Consider the following 21776-nt stretch of genomic DNA (forward strand, 5'->3'; position numbering starts at 1 on the left):
AGGGAGAGACAAGAAGTGAGAGAGAGAAATAGACAGTGTAGGCTACTGTACATGGCTTTGAGGGTATCCTCCTCCCCTCCTCCTCTTCTTGACATGCTCTCTAAGTGCCCTTCTCTCCTCCTCTTCTTGACATGCTCTCTAAGTGCCCTTCTCTCCTACTCTTCTTGACATACTCTCTAAGTGCCCTTCTCTCCTCCTCTTCTTGACATACTCTCTAAGTGCCCTTCTCTCCTCCTCTTCTTGACATACTCTCTAAGTGCCCTTCTCTCCTCCTCCTCTTGACATGCTCTCTAAGTGCCCTTCTCTCCTCCTCGCCCCTTGACATGCTCTCTAAGTGCCCTTCTCTCCTCCTCCTCTTGACATGCTCTCTAAGTGCACTTCTCTCCTCCTCTTCTTGACATACTCTCTAAGTGCCCTTCTCTCCTCCTCCTCTTGACATGCTCTCTAAGTGCCCTTCTCTCCTCCTCGCCCCTTGACATGCTCTCTAAGTGCTCTTCTCTCCTCCTCGCCCCTTGACATGCTCTCTAAGTGCCCTTCTCTCCTCCTCTTCTTGACATGCTCTCTAAGTGCCCTTCTCTCCTCCTCCTCTTGACATGCTCTCTAAGTGCCCTTCTCTCCTCCTCGCCCCTTGACATGCTCTCTAAGTGCCCTTCTCTCCTCCTCTTCTTGACATGCTCTCTAAGTGCCCTTCTCTCCTCCTCGCCCCTTGACATGCTCTCTAAGTGCCCTTCTCTCCTCCTCTTCTTGACATGCTCTCTAAGTGCCCTTCTCTCCTCCTCTTCTTGACATGCTCTCTAAGTGCCCTTCTCTCCTCCTCGCCCCTTGACATGATCTCTAAGTGCCCTTCTCTCCTCCTCTTCTTGACATGCTCTCTAAGTGCCCTTCTCTCCTCCTCCTCTTGACATGCTCTCTAAGTGCCCTTCTCTCCTCCTCTTCTTGACATGCTCTCTAAGTGCCCTTCTCTCCTCCTCGCCCCTTGACATGCTCTCTAAGTGCCCTTCTCTCCTCCTCTTCTTGACATGCTCTCTAAGTGCCCTTCTCTCCTCCTCCTCTTGACATGCTCTCTAAGTGCCCTTCTCTCCTCCTCCTCTTGACATGCTCTCTAAGTGCCCTTCTCTCCTCCTCCTCTTGACATGCTCTCTAAGTGCCCTTCTCTCCTCCTCCTCTTGAATGCTCTCTAAGTGCCCTTCTCTCCTACTCCTCTTGACATGCTCTCTAAGTGCCCTTCTCTCCTCCTCCTCTTGACATGCTCTCTAAGTGCCCTTCTCTCCTACTCTTCTTGACATGCTCTCTAAGTGCCCTTCTCTCCTACTCTTCTTGACATGCTCTCTAAGTGCCCTTCTCTCCTCCTCTTCTTGACATGCTCTCTAAGTGCCCTTCTCTCCTCATCTTCTCCCTATCTCTGGCCCTGGGTGATACTGTGGTGTCTGCACTTCTGGCCCTCTATAGATTAACCCTGCTTTTGTCGGCGGGACAAAGAGAGGCCCCTCCCCGCTGCTGAGCCGGGGCTTTCAGCGTGGCCCTTTGCCAGGGGAGGCTTTAAAAGGGTGGGGGCGCGTGAGTCCTCTCACTCTCATTCCAGGACAGCCAAGGGCATCAAAGCAAGGTGAGTCCCTCTGTCCCACCCATAGAACCACAGCACCAGCCTGATCATCCACTCAGCAAGCCAGGCAGGCAGGCAGGTTGAGCAGGGCAGAGTACCTAGGGTAGGGTAGCAGGCCCCATACTGACTTGGTCTGTCCCCCACCACTTCACGACGCAGCCAAGCAGGCCCAGGGGCCTAACTCTGGGCGGTGGGAACAGGGACCAGGGGCCGACATAGGATGGACAGAGAAAGAGAGATGGAGTGAGGAGAAAAAATGGGAAAAAGAGACATAGAGGAGTATCCTGGATATGGCCCCTGGCCAGTTGGATTTTCCTCATTCTAATCGGGGATCTGTAAATAGCTGCTAATTTTTTCAATCCAACCTCACACAATGGTCCTGCTGTCCAGGCCAGTTGCTCCACAGCTTATGCTTTTAGGCTCGCTGGGATACTAGCCTCACAGGCGTTTCAGCCCCGAACAACACATAGTTAAATCAAGCCTTTTAGCCCTGCATACAAAGCTAAACCAGCCTTCTCACATTCTAGAGCATTGGAGCTGTATGGGCCTTTTCAGTACAAAAGCAGGCCATGTAGCGTAGCGTAGCATAGCGTAGCTGCGGTCGTAGAGTATGAATAGTTTATACACATGGATGGAGTCCTGCTGTGCTAACCTGCCACTGGAAACTATTCTGGGGTTTGGAGCACAATGCTGCTCCATTTTCTCCCTCCACCAGCTATTTCATTTGTTTTGTGTTTTATTTTCACCCATATATTTGTTTGATGCTCAGTATTTTTTATATGGGCTAACTTTGTTTCCAAACTTTGTTGTGTGTCTGGGGTATGTGTGTTTTAATAATGTGAGAAGAAAGAGTGTGTGTGTTTGTGTGTGTGTGTGTGTGTGTGTGTGAGGGAGTGAGAGTGTGTGTATAATGTGAGTATGAATGTGTGGGAAAGAAACTCTCTGCAGTCTAACTAGCATCACGAGTTGTACATTGCACAAATGTAACATTCTGCGCTTAGTAAAACTACAATTGTTTATAACAGTCCTGCTATCTGTCCTCTCTCATTCCAGACAAGATGACTCACCATTGCACCAAGTTCTCCGGCCACTGGAAGGTATGTGAAACTGATTAACTGAGTGTGTGGATGACAGCACAGCTCAATGCATTATCTAAAGGTCTGCTTTGGCCCTGTTTCAATACTTTTACAATTCATCCTTTCTTGCAGTAGTCAATGATCTGAAAGCAATGTAGTGTACTTCCACCTATCCAGCCATGTCAGATCAGTGATTACCCCAAGGAAGGAAGAGGAGGAGGAAGGATGGATTTGTAAAGTATTTGAGCATGGCCTGCCTGTGTGTCCAGGAAAGCTCTTTAACAGAGGGCTCTGTGAGAAACAGGCTGAGCTCAGGACACACCGTTTATCACAGGAGCCTGTTCTGTCATAACAGCAGGCTCGGGTCTAGACACACTATTTCTGTTCCCGCTGAACAGTTTACACACTGCCCAAATTTAGACAAAACAGACCACATTGCATTACCATAGTCTCATACGATTGGTCCATTTATCCAGGTTCATGTAACTGTCATTAGAACCGAATTGACCGATAGCACAGCTCTATAGAGGGAGTTATAGAGACAATTATGGCTGCACACAAACCTCAGCTTTAACCTGTCCCGGTAAATAGATAGTTACAGTATGTAACTCTCATGTGTCTCTCTCTCTGCCCCTCTCAGATCATTGTCTTCGACGAGGAGTGCTTCCAGGGCCGTCGCCATGAGTTCACCTCCGAGTGCTGCAATGTGATGGAGTTCGGTTTCGAGACTGTGCGCTCCCTCAGGATTGAGAGTGGAGCGTGAGTACTCATACACACACACACAAATCCACATACACATGCAGACACACTCACACAGACCTAGCACTGTATGGTTTCAGACTTTAGAACTATTGCTCACAGAAGCCGAGGGAAAATGATGATCTCTACGGAATCTCTGTCCCTCTCCCTCTCTCACTCCCTGTCCCTCTCCCTCTCTCCTATAGTTGGGTTGGCTATGAGCATGCTTCCTACCAGGGCCAGCAGTTTGTGCTGGAGAGAGGAGAGTACCCCCAGTGCGACGCCTTCGGAGGTAGCAACGCCTACCACATAGAGAGGATGACCTCCTTCAGGCCCATTGCCTGCGCTGTGAGTAACCCAACCACCACCCCCTCTCTCTCTCGCTCTATTCCTATCTCTTTCTACCGCTATCTATTGTACACTCTTCCTCTTGACTGACATCCTCTCCAACCGTCCTCTCCCCTCCAGAACCACAGGGAGTGCCGTATGACCATCTATGAGCGCGAGAACTTCCTGGGTCGTAAGGGCGAGCTGAGCGACGACTACCCCTCCCTTCAGGCCATGGGCTGGTGCAACAACGAGGTCGGCTCCCTCAGGATCCAGTCTGGAGCGTGAGTAGCCAGCCCTTAACAAAGTCAACCTCCCTCTCACTCTCTCTAAAAATCACATTTTATTCATCACGTGCTTCGTAAACAACAGGTGTAGACTAGCAGTGAAATGCTTACTTACTGGCCCTTCCCAACAATGCAGAGAGAAAGAAAATAGAGAAATAATAGAAAAGTAAACACGTAATACTACACTCACTCTCGAGCTCTCACTCCAATCTGCCTCTCTCTCTTACATTCTCTATGAATCTCTCTCATCCTCTCTCCAATTTCATTTTTTACTACTCCCCTAGCCTCATAGTAGCCATTACCGCCAACTGACTCTGAAATCTCTCTGTCTCTCTACCTAACAGTTTCGTGTGCTACCAGTACCCCGGATACCGTGGCTACCAGTACATCATGGAATGTGACCGTCACTGCGGCGAGTACAAGCACTTCAGGGAGTTCGGCTCCCACTCCCAGACCCCTCAGATCCAGTCCATCCGCCGCATTCAGCAGTAACCTCACCCCTGTTACCCAAAGCTTATCCCCACTGCTACCCAATGCTGAATAAACTGTCTTTCTAAAACATCACTGACCTACCAGCCATGCTTCTTCCTCTCTGAATGTATGCCAACTGTAGATGAAATGGTACTATGAGATATATAGCTAGAGACAAACAAACAATTAAATAAATAAATAAACAAACAATTATACAGAGGGATATTTAGACATGTTCGAGTACTTCTGACAACAATATATTCACTGGCCGGCAGGCGGCGCTACGTCTCCATGGGTCTCCAGTGATGGCTCTAAAAAAGTTAAATATCATAATAAAACGCGGATTGGTTAAATCAAATCTAACGGTGTGATGACGCACATTGCTGGATAGAATCACACACATTATACTGATGACATAACACAAAGCGTCCTTCCGTGACAGACCTGCTATGAGAAGGGTCAGGTGGACAGTGGAAGCCCAATTTTGCCATGCTTTCATTAGAATTTGCTTTCCATTTTTAAAATGCTTGTTCACAAGGAATCACTGTAGTATACTCTAAAGCGCAACAACATTTGTCAGTAATTAGTATTTTATAGCTATATAATGACTAACGGTCAATTCATGTTAAATGCCAAATGTCTAGGCTACTGGATCAGAGCTGGGTTCAAATACTTTTTCAAATATCTGAATTACTTTCACATTCATTTGAAGTAAGTATTCAGATATATTTTATTTGAAAAGACAAGAAGTTGAATATTTTAATGTAGGCCTATTTGGAAATACACTTGGAAAGTATTTAACCCAGGTATTTGAAAATATCATTTGAATAAACATTTGTTTTATTATTTTTATTTTATTTTTATTTTTTACAAATAACCATTCAAATAATCAAATACTGAAACTTGTTTTGGGCTGTGTATTTGAAAATACTCAAATATATACATCTATTTTAAATATTTATACTCAAATACACATGTATTTGAACCCAGGTCTGTACTGGATATCAGAAAAATAAAGTTTATCGATTAAATATGCATAGGTTCATATAGCCTATGCTTCAAAATCTGAGTAATTGTTAGCCTCAATTTACAACAGATTAGCAAAGGAATGGGTCTCCAATGTAGGCCTACAATAACGTGGTTTCAAGGTTCACAGATTAGTTAATTGTCTGTTGATTCAGGGATTGGTCCATTGGATTCAGGGATTGGTCCATTGGATTGATCCAGCTAGTTATCACCCAGAAGTGTCTGTTATATATTATTCATGTAATACTAATAAAATATGCCCATAATGACAGCCTACCGACCTCCTCTTTGATCCTATTCTGTAATCTTAATTTGCAGTTAACACTGTTAAAAATAAAAATATATAGCTAAACAAAATATTGCTCATTTTATATAATGGTTTTAATTTGATTAAAATCGTAATAGGGCATTTATAATAATGTAGGTCCGCGTCCATGAGTAGTGCTGCTCCATTACATGTTTTCCAGGCTCCTTAGTCGCAGTTGGAGGAAGTGGGGCTTTTACAATTAACTAGGGCTTGTTTCTGAGAATACACAACACAGCCAACGAAATGGAGTAAAGTATACTGTTTTTACTGGGACTCAAAAGGGATAACAAGAGGAAATCGGTGCTTCTTCGAGGACCGTAAACAAACAGGATATCAAACGTTCTCCCGCGTCGTCAGTCTGTCGAATGCACAGATCCCGGCTGCGGCTCGTGCTGATTGAGGAGCAGAAACGTTGGATGGTCACAACTTTACCGAGGAAGTCACTGACAGGCAGCAAATATTACCAAGTTATATGCACTTAGGTTGTTCGTTTAGCGTTCATTGCCTGTTGGTCAGCTAGTTAGCAAGCTGTTGGTCGCCAAAAAAACACTCAACTTCTACTTGAAGACTCAGTCGCGAGGAACCGTGGACGGTTACCAAGCTAACTTAACTAGCCAATTTCCTCCAACGCCCCCTCCCCCATCATCACAGCTAGCTAGTCACTGGTGTCTCCATGCCAGACAGACCACAACACTGGGGTGAAATAAATTATTATGGCTAATTGTGTGCGGTTTCGTTGGTCTCTTTGGAAATAACATGGATTTGGCTGAAGATCAGGATTCGTTAGCTAACTGAGCTGGCGAGCTAGCTAGCGAACTGGATGAGTGGGTTTCGTGTCGGTGCTATAAAGCGGTTGTGTTAGCTAGCACTAGTTTGTTACATATGCTACTGTAGCTACTTAGATCAACTAGCTCAAATTCAGCTACCTACTGGCTAACTCGCTACCAAGTAGCAACGGTTTTCACAGCAGCTAGGAATAACACTTCTCCCTGGCTGAATTTACAGTTTAAATATTGCATCTAACGTCGTTAATGCCAACAACTGATTGCTTGTTCTCGTTAGCTAAATTCGATAGTTGTCGCCAACGTTTAGTTAGTTAAAGTAGATTTTAGTTGGGAATCTAGTAAATTGTTTCAGCATTGTTTTTGCGTGCTGGAATATTCTGCTAGCAACCTGCATCTATGTGGTTTGATTGATGTCCTCTTTCTGAAAAAGTAGATTGTAGCCAGACTGGAAGCCAACAACGGACGATATGAAAACAGCGCTGTGTAGGATTATATGCCAATAAGACAATTGTTTTTCATTTAGGTGAATACGTCTGAACCTAACTACTTTATTCGCTAGTATCTAGACTATTCATTCGTCAGATTTTTTTTGTGTTACAGGCGAGCTGGCTTGCTCTTGTTATTTTAGCTTTCTTCCCCGTCGTCGTTATTACACGAGGATGTCTTTATCGGATGCCAATTCGATAGAATTGATACAACCCATCTTTGTCGACGTATAAAGTCATGTTTTATTTTGAAGCAGATGCGACAAGACGCAATTAGGAAGCTTGAAACATACGTCTTACTGGACTACCACGTACCGCAATATTACAATTTTAGCTTTCCAATAAGATAAAACAAACTATATAACTAGGATCAGTGGGGTTTGACAGTTATTAGCTAGCTGCCTTGCTAGTTCGCCACATCTAGCAGGTGGGCCATCTAAATAAGTGAAGCTCTCTGAAAGGTGGTAAACGAAATCTCATCAATCTTGTCTGGCCACATCTGCCATTGAAACCACTACCATTTTTTTGCACACACAAAAATACCCAGATGATAGATAATATTTTTTTTTTCTGTAACAATGGTTGTGTTTTGAGGGACCGTGTGTGCCGAACCTAGAGGAAGAAAACGACACGCTCCAGTCGATGGTCGCCTCTGTCATCCGCATAGCTGCCTCGGTCGCCCAGGTTGGATTTAAATTCTAACCATTTTCTGTGGACATTTGCTTGATTTAAAAAAAAAAAAACATTCCCACGGCTGGTGTTGTATCGACTCCGTCGAACCAGGGTTGAAGATGGCGGACCTCGAAGCAGTTCTCGCGGATGTCAGCTATTTGATGGCGATGGAGAAGAGCAAATCTACTCCAGCGGCCCGAGCGAGCAAGAAAATCATACTGCCTGAATCCAGGTACATGTAACTGCTCACCCGCCTTGTAGGTTCTGCTTCGGTCAGTCAATGTTTGTCTACCTGTCAAATTGATGTATGTGTGTATGGCCATATAGGGAGATGGAAGTCCTATCTCATTGAAACCTGTCGGTCAGTTACAGTAACTCGCTAATAGGAAACTATTTGTCAACTGTCTCCATTAGGCCACTCCAGGGTCCCTACCATCCGAGGCCCTAGCCCTCAAATCCACATTAGGCCAATTTGCATCTGACGTAATGCCATCGAGAATTATATCATTTTAATGAAGCTCATTAACGATGTGTTCTGAAGACCAGACCAATAATCATTCCAGCTAGCACCAAAACAACCCATCCATTACCACCACCTCCATCCGGTGGCAGCATCTGTTTCTTTTTTTTAACAGGTGGCTTAGAATGTAAATAATATGCTGTTATTTTCATCTGATACATTCATCTGTTACGACTACCAGTATCTCTCTTTTTGATGGAAGAGATGGCAGGAGGAGTCTTCTGTATCCATCCATTGACATCTGCATATCTCTCCCCTTCAACTGCCTGAATCTACCCATTTACAGTTTTGACATTTAGCAGACAGTCTTATCCAGAGCGACTTACAGTAGTGAGTGCATCCATTTATGTACTGGTCCCCCTTGGGAATCAAACACACAACCCTGGCGTTGCAATCACCATGCTCTACCAACTGAGCCACATGGGACCTACAGCAATCACTGGTGTTTTTGACCAGCTATTTGTAAACAAACAGGTTTTTAAATGATAAATACAGGCCTACAGGCAGGCAGCTACCATTGGGACATTGTAGGCTAATGTGAGGTGATGGAAATTGAGCGTTAGGAGAGTGTGATGTGTGCAAGGCCTTTGATGCCACCATAGCAACACCTTCTGTCAGTATGAAGCCTTTAAGCTCCAACAACACTTGCTAACTGCTACACTACATGACCAAAAGTATGTGGACACCTGCTTGTCAAACATCTAATTTCAAAATCAAGGGCATTAATATGGAGTTGGGCCCCCCATTTTCTGCTATAACAGTCTCCACTCTTCTGGGAAGGCATTCCATTAGATGTTGGAACATTGCTGCGGGGACTTGCTTCCATTCAGCCACAAGCATTCGTGAGGTTGGGCGATTAGGCCTGGCTCGCAGTCGCCGTTCCAATTAATCCCAAAGGTGTTTGATGGGGTTGAGGTCAGGGCTCTGTGCAGGCCAGTCAAGTTCTTCCACACAGATCTCGACAAACCATTTCTGTATGGACCTCGCTTTGTGCACGGGGGCATTGTCATGCTGAAACAGGAAAGGGCCTTCCTCAAACTGTTGCCACAAAGTTGGAAGCACAGAATCGTCTAGAATGTCATTGTATGCTGTAGCGTTAATATTTCCTTTCACTGGAATTAAGGGGCCTAGCCTGAACCATGAAAAATAGCCCCAAACCGTTATTCCTCCTCCACCAAACTTTACAGTTGGCACTATGCATTGGGGCAGTTGGTGTTCTCCTGGCATCCACCAAACCCAGATTCGTCCGTTGGACAGCCAGATGGTGAAGGGTGATTCATCACTCCAGAGAACGCGTTTCCAGTGCGCTACCACTCCAGCCGATGCTTGGCATTGCGCATGGTGTTCTTTGGCTTGTGTGTGGCTGCTCGGCCATGGAAACAATTTCATGAAACTCCCAACGAACAGTTATTGTGCTGATTTTGCTTCCAGAGGCAGTTTGGAAGTCGGTAGTGAGTGTTGCAACCGAGGACAGATGATTTTTACGCGCTTCAGCACTCGGCGGTCCCGTTCTGTGAGCTTGTTTGGCCTAACACTTTGTGGCGGAGCCGTTGTTGCTCCTAGATGTTTCCACTTCACAATAACAGCACTTAGAGTTGACCAGGGCAGACATTTGACGAACTGACTTGTTGGAAAGGTGGCATCCTATGATGGTAAGGCCATTCTACTGCTAATGTTTGTCTATGGAGATTGCATGTCTGTGTGCTCGATTTTATACACCAGGTGTGGCTGAAATAGCTGAATCCACTAATTTGAAGGGGTGTCCACCTACTTTTGTATATATAGTGTATGTCTCTGTAGCAGCCCATACAAAGATTGTATCCCTTTCTTAGGTGTAGTTGGTAGTGTGGAGAGGTCCTGTTGTCTGTGACCTTTAGATAAGATTCATGCTAAACTGCTTTCTATAAGCACTTTGGATATGTGAGAATACCTACTATATAAATAAAATGCCTTACTATAACTAAAAACCAATTTGACCTTTTCAGATTAGGCTACACCTTCCTCTGATAAACCTGCACACACCAGTTTAGCGTATAGCTGTACATTTTATTTTAGGTTTGGGTGTCTAGTGAGCTGTTAGTCAGACTAAGGGAAAGAGGATGTGGTGGAGGGTTTTGTCAGTGTAGAGTTGACACCGATGGCTTTCTCACCATAGATTTCTCAGTGTGAATGTAAATGTCAAACGTACAGCTCAAAGGAGATCGACGTGATGAACGTGTAATAATGTAAAAAAGTGTCTGACTTGTAGTCTAGGCTTAGGATGTATAACGTCTAGGTCTAAATCCCTCGCCAAGCTTAGTCCTAGTCTTCACCAAGCTTAGTCCTAGACCTCAAAGCTTCAGAAGCACAGCACGTTATGCCATCTCTTCCATCTATTGATTGCTTTATTAACTTTTCTCAGTCATAATATTCAGTGTCATGCTGCGCAATGACCATGGATACAATCACTTCCTCAGTTGTTTCTGATAATGTTATGAATTTCCTTTAATCTGAGCAATCCTAACTGAGGTTTATCATTTGTTCATCATATAGCGTAGACACTTAAAGTGTAGACCTGACACAATTCACTATTCTACCCGACAGAGAATAATTTATATTCTACAAAATACAATCTATATCAGAACTTTCTGTAATGTTGCACTTGAAGATAGAACTGTCATGAAAAGAGCTTTAGGCCTATTCCTTATTCTAGACCTGTCCATATATTTCTGTCTGAACTTTTTGCGAACCTGGTGTTTGCAGCAGCACCCCACTGCGTGATGGGAGCTGTAGTGCAGACAGACATCTTCACCACTGACTGACCACCTCAAGGGATCAGATCAGCAACACACAGGGACCAGTTTCCCAGACCCAGAGTATACCTAGTCTTGGCCTTAGCACTTCTGACAGAGATTCTCCATCGATCACGCTTTTAAGTCCACGAGTAGGTTTAATCTGGGTTCAGGAAACTGGCCCTAAACATAACATCCCTTTTAGTGAAATTCAATATTAGTCACATCTATTGATTAAATCAAATCACGAACTGGGCCAAAGTTAGCCTACTAAGGGATTACTGTGTTTACAGACCCCGCTATGTGTGTTCAGGCCAGGCTGAATCATACAATGGCCATTTGGCAAAGCCACTGGTTGATTTTGTTGTTTGCTTTAGATGTGGTCAATGAACAGGTCCAAACTGCAGCCTTGAACCCATTTAGACAAATGTTATTTTACTTTTCTACATTGATCTCCTATTACAGCCAGAGTCTTTTCCACAATGGCTGATGTAGATGGTGTAGACTTTTGCTCCAGCAGAGCAGTAACACACCTGATTAATCTTATCAACTAATCATCATAGTCTTCAACCAAGGCTTTGATTGGTAGAATCAGGTGTGTAACTGCTTGGCAGGAACCTAAGCTGTTTGGAGAAAGATGTTCTGGTACTGAGAAACTATTATTTAACTACTTCCGTTAAAGTGTTTGCGTTACAATTAAGCGAGGCTACTTCTGTGAAAGTGTCTAAATGCGTTCTATCCAGTCAGTCAGGCTTCTGTGACTTCCTCATCCTCTGTCTGAGCTCTGTCAGACCCTGAGCTAGTGAACTAGCTGTGTTGTTAAACTGAGTAGGCCTTCAGTTGGTTTCCCCATGTGCAGAGCGAGTTCACTGCCCCCACATTTTAAGCAGGGATTTACATTAAGGGTTGCCCTATTACCTGGGGCAAGTGTCCTGATCAGTCCTGCAAGTTGAGCCTGCTCTGAAGCTGGCCCCATTGGGCTTATTTTTTTATTTTCTTATTTTTTGTATTGGTTTTTACTGTCAACAACCAAAATGCAAAGAATTCCATTCTTTGTGGTTCCTCCCCTGTGTGTTGAAAATTGCTACTTTACATTTTCGGGCAAGTGATCTTACTCCTGACTTTCCCAATGGGCGAGTGCCTATCAGACCTTAATGTCAATACCTATAACGGGACCATTTACTCAGAAATCATAGTTCTTCCTCAGATGGGTTAATTCCTAATTTGGTGTTGATCTCACTACACACATTAGAAGTGTGCAGGCAGGCCTCAATCTCAAATGGAAAAGATTGCCTCTTCAAATCAGCATTGGAAGAGGTTTCTCCTCAGAGGTCAATCTCTGTGTACTGTCTACTGCTTCTTCTACTTTTGGTGTGTGTGTGTGTGTTATTGTATCTGTTTGTATTGAGCTTGTAGAATTTGAATTTGATTGCTAATCGTCCATTAGGTATTTGTTTACAGGGCTGAGGAGATAAGACACTATTCTTCTGTGATAAAAGAGTGTGTCATAGGTGTGATAGTGGGGTTTGCTTTAACAATGACTGAAGTAGTAAGGTATACATGGCCTGCTCTTTATGATTAGGCTGATTTAGTGTGTGTGTGCGCGCTGAATCCAGGATTACCAATACAGCACAGCGGGCAATACCACAGCAGATTGAGAGAGAGCATTAATACCATCAGGCCAGGGTCAGGAGGGTCAGCAACATTACTACTGTAGTGGGCTGTGTTGCATAGGCTAGTCCTTCCAAGCGTCTAAAGTGGACATAGTGACTGGCTGTTAGCCTACTCTGCAACCCCACCCTCCCAGAAACAATTATTAGATTTTGAATTGTCTGATCCCTGCCTGGGTTCAAATGGCTTTATGGGAATGATTTATTTTAATTTTATAAGGCTTTAAAAGATTATCGATGGAAAAACCGGTGTGATCTCCTGAAATTGGCTATGATAATAATCCGACTAGAGAGGGAGAGACAAGGGGGGGATATAGGCTACAGAGGGAAAGAGGAGTGCTGAGAGCCAGCGTTGGTGTGTGGAGTGATTTGGAGATGTGTGTATGTGGGATTTGTGTGTGTGTTTTAGCTCTGTACAGTGCCTTGCAAAAGTATTTATCCCCCTTGGTGTTTTTTTCTATTTTGTTGCATTACAACCTGTAATTTAAATTGATTTTTATTTGGATTTCATGTAATGGACATGCACAAAATAGTCCAAATTGGTGAAGTGAAATAAAATAAAATAAATAGTTTTCAAAGAATTCGAAAAACATTTTTACGGGAAAGTGGTGCGTGCATATGTATTCACCCCCTTTGCTATGAAGCCCCTAAATAAGATCTGGTGCAACCAATTACCTTCAGAAGTCACATAATTAGTTAAAGTCCACCTGTGTGCAATCCTAAGTGTCACATGATCTCAGTGTATATATACACCTGTTCTGAAAGGCCCCAGAGTCTGCAACACCACTAAGCAAGGGGCACCACCAAGCAAGTGGCACCATGAAGACCAAGAAGCTCTCCAAACAGGTCAGGGACAAAGTTGTGTAGAAGTACAGATCAGGGTTGGGTTATAAAACAATATCCGAAACTTTGAACATCCCACGGAACACCATTTAAATCCATTATTAAAAATGGAAAGAATATGGCACCACAACAAACCTGCCAAGAGAGGGCCGCCCACCAAAACTCACGGACCAGGCAAGGAGGGCATTAATCAGAGAGGCAATAAAGAGACCAAAGATAACCCTGAAGGAGCTGCAAAGCTCCACTGCGGAGATTGGAGTATCTGTCCATAGGACCGCTTTAAGCCGTACACTCCACAGAGCTGGGCTTTACAGAAGAGTGTCCAGAAAAAAGCCATTGCTTAAAGAAAAAAATAAGCAAACACATTTGGTGTTCGCTAAAAGGCATGTGAGAGACTCCCCAAACATATGGAAGAAGGTACTCTGGTCAGATGAGACTAAAATTGAGCTTTTTGGCCATCAAGGAAAACGGTATGTCTGGCGCAAACCCAACACCTCTCATCACCCCGAGAACACCATCCCCACAGTGAAGCATGGTGGTGGCAGCATCATGCTGTGGGGATGTTTTCCATCAGCAGGGACTGGGAAACTGGTCAGAATTGAAGGAATGATGGATGGCGCTAAATACAGGGAAATTCTTGAGGGAAACCTGTTTCTGTCTTCCAGAGATTTGAGACTGGGACGGAGGTTCACCTTCCAACAGGGCAATGACCCTAAGCATACTGCTAAAGCAACACTTGAGTGGTTTAAGGGGAAACATTTAAATGTCTTGGAATGGCCTAGTCAAAGCCCATACCTCAATCCAATTGAGAATCTGTGGTATGACTAAAAGATTGCTGTACACCATCCAACTTGAAGGAGCTGGAGCAGTTTTGCCTTGAAGAATGGTCAAAAATCCCAGTGGCTAGATGTGCCAAGCTTATAGAGACATACCCCAAGAGACTTGCAGCTGTAATTGCTGCAAAAGGTGGTTCTACAAAGTATTGACTTTGGGGGGGTGAATAGTTATACACGCTCAAGTTTTCTGTTTTTTTGTCTTATTTCTTGTTTGTTTCACAATAAAAAAAATATTTTGCATCTTCAAAGTGGTAGGCATGTTGTGTTAATGAAATGTACTTGGGGCTGTGCGTATGTGGTCTTTGGAGTTGTTTGTGTGTGGCATTTGGAGTAGTGTGTTTTGTGTTTAACTGTGTGTGTGTGTTTATGGTTAGAGCTGTGTGTATGTTTGGAGTGAGTGTTTGTGTGTTTGGAGCTGTGTATGTTGGCGTTTACACAGGCAGCCCAATTCTGATATTTTTTTCCACTAATTGTTTTTTTGACCAATCACATCAGATATTTTCACATGAGATATTTTTTAGAGCTGATCTGATTGGTCAAAAGACCAATGAGTGAAAAAAAGATCAGAATTGGGCTGCCTGTCTGTGACGTTGTGGAGATAGCGCATCGCTGCTACATTCTCTTTGTGCCGAGGCTTTGCCTGCTGGCAGAGAGGTGAGATTTTGACGGCAGCCCTGGAAGCGATAGAGAGGAGGAGAGGGATGGGGGAGGGGAGAGGAGAGGAACGGGCGCTGGTACTGTTTGAGAGAGAGATCAGCAGGAGAGACAAGAGATTATGTGTGTTGTGCGGTAGGAGGTGAGGGAATAAACTAGAAGGATAAAGAGGGATGCCAGCGAGAGGGAGGGGTTGTTGGAGTACAGTAGTTACAGGAGGCAGGTTCAGATCCAGAGAGGGAGGACAGTCTGGGAGGACAGTCAGGGAGCATCACATTCCAAAAACAATGGATAGATGACAATTCTTTGCAAATATGACATTCTTTGGAAATATAACCAATTGTCAGTGCTGCCCTCCGCGGACCTCGTTGAAGACTGAATGCGGCCCCTGGGGCAAAGCGACTTACACTGGATAAGAGCGTCTGCTAAATGACTAAAATGGAAAATGGAGTTTGACACCCCTGGTCTAAAGTATGCAAGTCCTATCCTTTTTAAATCTAAGGGAAGTGCACAATTTGTAAGTGTGCGCCAGTCTAGAAGAGTCAGTGGATTGTGATTGGCCAGTGTAGCAGAGAGTAGATTCTGACAGGACAGTGTGCTGTCTGCTCTATGGCCCTGTCCAGAAACAACCCCTAGCCCTCTACTCCGTAGGGCCTAGGCACTTCATGCATCTGAAATAATTGGATTGTTACATTATTGTAGTAGCTCCACCTTTTCCCCTGATTGGCTACTCTGAGGAATTTGCACCAAATTGCTTATTTAGATCTTCACAACAAGTGGTCCTCTGTAGCTCAGCTGGTAGAGCACGGTGCTTGTAACGCCAAGGTAGTGGGTTCGATCCCCGGGACCACCCATACACAAAAAAATGTATGCACGCATGACTGTAAGTCGGTTTGGATAAAAGCGTCTGCTAAATGGCATATTATATTATAAGTGTCCACCAGGGACTAGGGGTTAGCTAGGCTGCTAGTTGTTTCTGCAGCAGGCAGGCATGCCTATGACTCACCCCTGGCCTCCAGTGAATGAGGAAGAGTCAACTTCCTGTATCCTGGTTCCTGTGGCTCAGTTAGACAGAGGAGAGCTATTACTGGACTGGGTACAAGTTGGCCTGTAGGCACAGATCCAGGCCCAGCTATGTTACTACTGATACTATTGGTTAAATTCTTACCCTGGTTTTAGCATTGGTGCTAGGCTAGCATTAGCCATTGTGTTATAAACTAGTAGTTAGTAGGAGTGTGAAATGAAATTGGGATCCTTAACATTAAGAAAAAGTTTTTTCCACAATATTTCAATCACAGTGCAGTTATCACAAAACATATTATTTTCAGTTTTACAGCCAAACTAGACTATAAGCTATATGATTATCTGGGTAGTTCGAGCCCTGAATGCTGATTGGCTGACAGCTGTGGTATATCAGACCGTTTACCACGGGTATGACAAAACATATATTTGTACTGCTCTAATTACGTTGGTAACCTGTTTATAATAGCAATAAGGCACCTCCAGGGTTTGTGGTATATGGCCAATATACCACGGCTAAGGGCTGTATCCAGGCACTCCGCGTTGCGTCGTGCGTAAGAACAGCCCTTATCCGTGGTATATTGGCCATATACCACAACCCCTCGTGCCTTAAGAGAGATTGTAATGGCAATAACTCTGCCATGGTTCGTTAGACAAAGTCTATGAGGAAAATTAATGGCGTTTTTGGACATACGCCGAAAATAAGGTCTGTGGTATACACCGGCTTAGGAGATTTTATACGTTCGGTTCTGAGATAATCTTCATCAGCTAACGTCACTTTTTGTGAATTTTGAAGAATTTATGTAATAAAAAAAACACATCACATAAAGGCTTCATAATTCATAAAGGTCATGTTAACAGGCTGCTATTATCTCATAGAACAAAACGTATAAGATCTCCTAAACCTGTGTTAACCTCAGACCTTATTTTCAGCGTTTATTCATTTGACATTTTAGTAATTTAGCAGACGCTCTTATCCAGAGCGACTTACAGTTAGTGAGTGCATACATTATTTTATTTTTAATACTGGCCCCCCCGTGGGAATCAAACCCACAACCCTGGCGTTGCAAACGCCATGCTCTACCAACTGAGCTACATCCCTTCCGGCCATTCCCTCCCCTACCCTGGGCCAATTGTGCGCCGCCCCATGGGTCTCCCGGTCACGGCTGGCTGCGACAGAGCCTGGATTCGAACCAGGATCTCTAGTGGCTAGCACTGCGATGCAGTGCCTTAGACCACTGCGCCACTCGGGAGATTACCGAACCTTATTTCCCCATTCGTTTTTCCCATAGGGATGGCTGAACAAACCAGAGGTAACTTATTTCTGGGTATTAGGACTACAAGCTGGCAATCTCAATAAAGGCCTGGGGAAAGTTGTGTAATTTAAATAAAACCAGAGAGGAAGAGGCAAACTTTAGGCTACTTTGGTGAATTTGCAAGGCATGCAAGACCAGACATTGCGAGATACAGATTACCAAGATGTATGCGCACACTTCTTTCTGCCTGCACCCTCCTCACCCTGGCTCGCCTGCGCTTTCTCTTCGCTAATGATGCGAGTGTGTGTTCAGTCTTTGATCTGTTGCGTATAGAATATCCTAGCCCAGGAGTATTCAACTCTTATCCTACGAGGTCCGGAGCCTGCTGTTTTTCTCTTCTACCTGATAATTAATTGCACCCACCTGGTGTCCCAGATCTAAATCAGTACCTGATTATAGGGGTACAATGGAAAAAAAGGAGTGGAACTGGCTTTGAGGTCCAGAGTTGAGTTTGAGGGTCCTAGCCTATTCATTGATGATAGGTCCTGCTTTACTGAAGTAGCGAGACATTGCAAGCCAAGAAATTGCAATATACAGCTTTTGGTTGCCGATAGATAGGCCTAGTGCATGCTTCTGACTGTCTGACTGGTGGCCGACCAGTCAATGTAAATAGTCCGGGTGGCCATTTGATTAATTGAAAGGTAATATTTTGAGAGGTTAAATGAGAAGGTGGTGAAATGCAATCTTTGCAAGAGTCGAATTGAGGTACAGTAATGGTAGTACAGGTGCAATGCTTAACCATCTGAAAAAGACGCACTGTGAGACCCAAACCATTGCTGGCAGCAGCACAGCTGCATTGGGAATTCATGTGGAATTGTATGCATTTTTCTTATTGTTTTTGAAGGAAAATCGATCAAACAAATTTCTGGTTTTCTCCGTTTGTCACATCACTAGTAGTTAGTGTCTTTGTGAGCATCAGCCACTGTTTTACTACAAGTTAGTTAGCATTGGTGCTAGCATCAACCAGTATGTTATATGCCTACTAGTACTTAGCGTTTTCGCTAGATAATCATCAGCCTCTTTTACTACAAGTTAGGTGGTAGCATCTGCCGCTGTGTTATAAATTAGCTAGTATTTAGCGTGTCCTCTATCAACCACTGTTATACTTGGTGCTAGCATCTAGGCTTGGGCGGTATACACTGTATGCCGGAGTATTTGGAAATAGCCACAGGATGGTTTTTCAATACCGTCAATACTGTTATACAGTGGGGGAAAAAAGTATTTAGTCAGCCACCAATTGTGCAAGTTCTCCCACTTAAAAAGATGAGAGAGGCCTGTAATTTTCATCAAAGGTACACGTCAACTATGACAGACAAATTGAGATTTTTTCTCTCCAGAAAATCACATTGTAGGATTTTTTATGAATTTGCAAATTATGGTGGAAAATAAGTATTTGGTCACCTACAAACAAGCAAGATTTCTGGCTCTCACAGACCTGTAACTTCTTCTTTAAGAGGCTCCTCTGTCCTCCACTCGTTACCTGTATTAATGGCACCTGTTTGAACTTGTTATCAGTATAAAAGACACCTGTCCACAACCTCAAACAGTCACACTCCAAACTCCACTATGGCCAAGACCAAAGAGCTGTCAAAGGACACCAGAAATAAAATTGTAGACCTGCACCAGGCTGGGAAGACTGAATCTGCAATAGGTAAGCAGCTTGGTTTGAAGAAATCAACTGTGGGAGCAATTATTAGGAAATGGAAGACATACAAGACCACTGATAATCTCCCTAGATCTGGGGCTCCACGCAAGATCTCACCCCGTGGGGTCAAAATGATCACAAGAACGGTGAGCAAAAATCCCAGAACCACACGGGGGGACCTAGTGAATGACCTGCAGAGAGCTGGGACCAAAGTAACAAAGCCTACCATCAGTAACACACTACGCCGCCAGAGACTCAAATCCTGCAGTGCGAGACGTGTCCCCCTGCTTAAGCCAGTACATGTCCAGGCCCGTCTGAAGTTTGCGAGAGTGCATTTGGATGATCCAGAAGAGGATTGGGAGAATGTCATATGGTCAGATGAAACCAAAATATAACTTTTTAGTAAAAACTCAACTCGTCGTGTTTGGAGGACAAAGAATGCTGAGTTGCATCCAAAGAACACCATCCCTACTGTGAAGCATGGGGGTGGAAACATCATGCTTTGGGGCTGTTTTTCTGCAAAGGGACCAGGACGACTGATCCGTGTAAAGGAAAGAATGAATGGGGCCATATATCATGAGATTTTGAGTGAAAACCTCCTTCCATCAGCAAGGGCATTGAAGATGAAACGTGGCTGGGTCTTTCAGCATGACAATGATCCCAAACACACCGCCCTGGCAACGAAGGTCCTGGAGTGGCCTAGCCAGTCTCCAGATCTCAACCCCATAGAAAATCTTTGGAGGGAGTTGAAAGTCCGTGTTGCCCAGCGACAGCCCCAAAACATCACTGCTCTAGAGGAGATCTGCATGGAGGAATGGGCCAAAATACCAGCAACAGTGTGTGAAAACCTTGTGAAGACTTACAGAAAATGTTTGACCTGTGTCATTGCCAACAAAGGGTATACAGTGGGGGAAAAAAGTATTTAGTCAGCCACTAATTGTGCAAGTTCTCCCACTTAAAAAGATGAGAGAGTCCTGTAATTTTCATCATAGGTACACGTCAACTATGACAGACAAAAGGAGAAAGAAAAAAATCCAGAAAATCACATTGTAGGATTTTTAATGAATTTATTTGCAAATTATGGTGGAAAATAAGTATTTGGTCAATAACAAAAGTTTCTCAATACTTTGTTATATACCCTTTGTTGGCAATGACACAGGTCAAATGTTTTCTGTAAGTCTTCACAAGGTTTTCACGCACTGTTGCTGGTATTTTGGCCCATTCCTCCATGCAGATCTCCTCTAGAGCAGTGATGTTTTGGGGCTGTCGCTGGGCAACACAGACTTTCAACTCCCTCCAAAGATTTTCTATGGGGTTGAGATCTGGAGACTGGCTAGGCCACTCCAGGACCTTGAAATGCTTCTTACGAAGCCACTCCTTCGTTGCCCGGGCGGTGTGTTTGGGATCGTTGTCATGCTGAAAGACCCAGCCACGTTTCATTTTCAATGCCCTTGCTGATGGAAGGAGGTTTTCACTCAAAATCTCACGATACATGGCCCCATTCATTCTTTCCTTTACACGGATCAGTCGTCCTGGTCCCTTTGCAGAAAAACAGCCCCAAAGCATGATGTTTCCACCCCCATGCTTCACAGTAGGTATGGTGTTCTTTGGATGCAACTCAGCATTCTTTGTCCTCCAAACACAACTTGCACAATCGGTGGCTGACTAAATACTTTTTTCCCCACTGTATGTATATATATATATATATATATATATATATATTTTTTTAATTATACATTTGAGTATTTTAGCTACTTTTTAAGTAAATACCTACAGTCAACTTGTGCAATATGTTAGGAGATAAAGAAGACGGCATTCTTCATTTCACCCGTCACAATTTGTAATTATGATGCTTACCGGTAGTCCCCAGTCACGTGGTGTTTGTTTACAAGCACACAATGATGAGAGACTGGATCCTTGTGACTCACTCACTGTTGTGCAGCATGCGCCAGGTGATCTAGTTGCAGTATGGTATTCACAACTAAATGTTTGCCAGCTAGATATCTTATAACTTAAGTTAACTGTCTAAAATGTGCTTAATGCTCTGCAGTTTTGCATTTGGTTTGCTAATTCAGTTGCTAGTTAGCAATCTAGCTAAGCGGTTAGCTTCTTCCAAAATCAAGCTTTTCTTGCCGGTAACAGCAGAGAATCCCCTCCTGGATCATTCACCTTGCTGTCTAATATTTGTATTGTGCGTGCAGCAAACTGTGAGTAGTATGTTTGTTACTTGTATAAACTGGGATGTCTGTCCTGAAAATGTTCGCAATGCGCTCGTTAGCGTTCTCTATGGAATTTTACATGTACTTGTTAGCATTGGTAACCTTCGGATTACAAAGGCTCAGTGGGGTTTGAAAATAGTGCCCCTTGTGTTCAGTGCTGGTATTACCAATTATCCCGGTATGGCACAAGGTCGTTATGAAGGTCTGACAATCTGGATACCGCCCAAGCCTACTAGCATCAGCCGCTTGTTATGACGTGCTAGTTAGCATAATCTAGTATGATCCTTTTATTCAGTCCTATCTGAGTTTAACAAACCATCATTCCGTTACCATGGAATTGCCCAAAACCATACCATTCACACCACATTAATGATATCAGGGGAACAATGATCCACAGGGAATCACAAATAAATTGGGCTGTGTGTGTGTGCCTGGCCTCCTGCCCACCCAACTCTAGTGGGTCTGCAGTTGAAGTGCTTTGCTCAGAGAAAACAGAAGAAACCCC

At 44.0% G+C, this 21776-nt stretch overlaps 2 protein-coding genes across 2 annotated transcripts in view; both read left to right on the forward strand.

Moving 5' to 3' along the window:
- Positions 1-2661: 2661 nt before the first annotated feature.
- cryba4 (crystallin, beta A4) lies at positions 2662-4523 on the forward strand (the record flags this gene model as incomplete). The annotated part of the gene is made up of 5 exons (XM_084160711.1): positions 2662-2700; positions 3320-3438; positions 3624-3765; positions 3886-4028; positions 4376-4523. The coding sequence occupies 5 exons, from the start codon at positions 2662-2664 to the stop codon at positions 4521-4523; spliced, it is 591 nt and encodes a 196-aa protein (XP_084016837.1).
- Positions 4524-6006: 1483 nt separating this feature from the next.
- The window catches only part of grk3 (G protein-coupled receptor kinase 3), a 69898-nt gene continuing 54128 nt past the window's right edge, over positions 6007-21776 (forward strand). Inside the window, exon 1 of the mRNA XM_084158976.1 lies at positions 6007-8009. Within this exon, the coding sequence (XP_084015102.1) occupies positions 7897-8009 (113 nt within the window). The 5' untranslated portion in view covers positions 6007-7896. The remainder of the gene's footprint in view (positions 8010-21776) is intronic.

The sequence above is a fragment of the Coregonus lavaretus genome (assembly GCF_964263955.1).
Source record: "Coregonus lavaretus genome assembly, chromosome: 4".
Lineage (NCBI taxonomy): Eukaryota > Metazoa > Chordata > Actinopteri > Salmoniformes > Salmonidae > Coregonus > Coregonus lavaretus.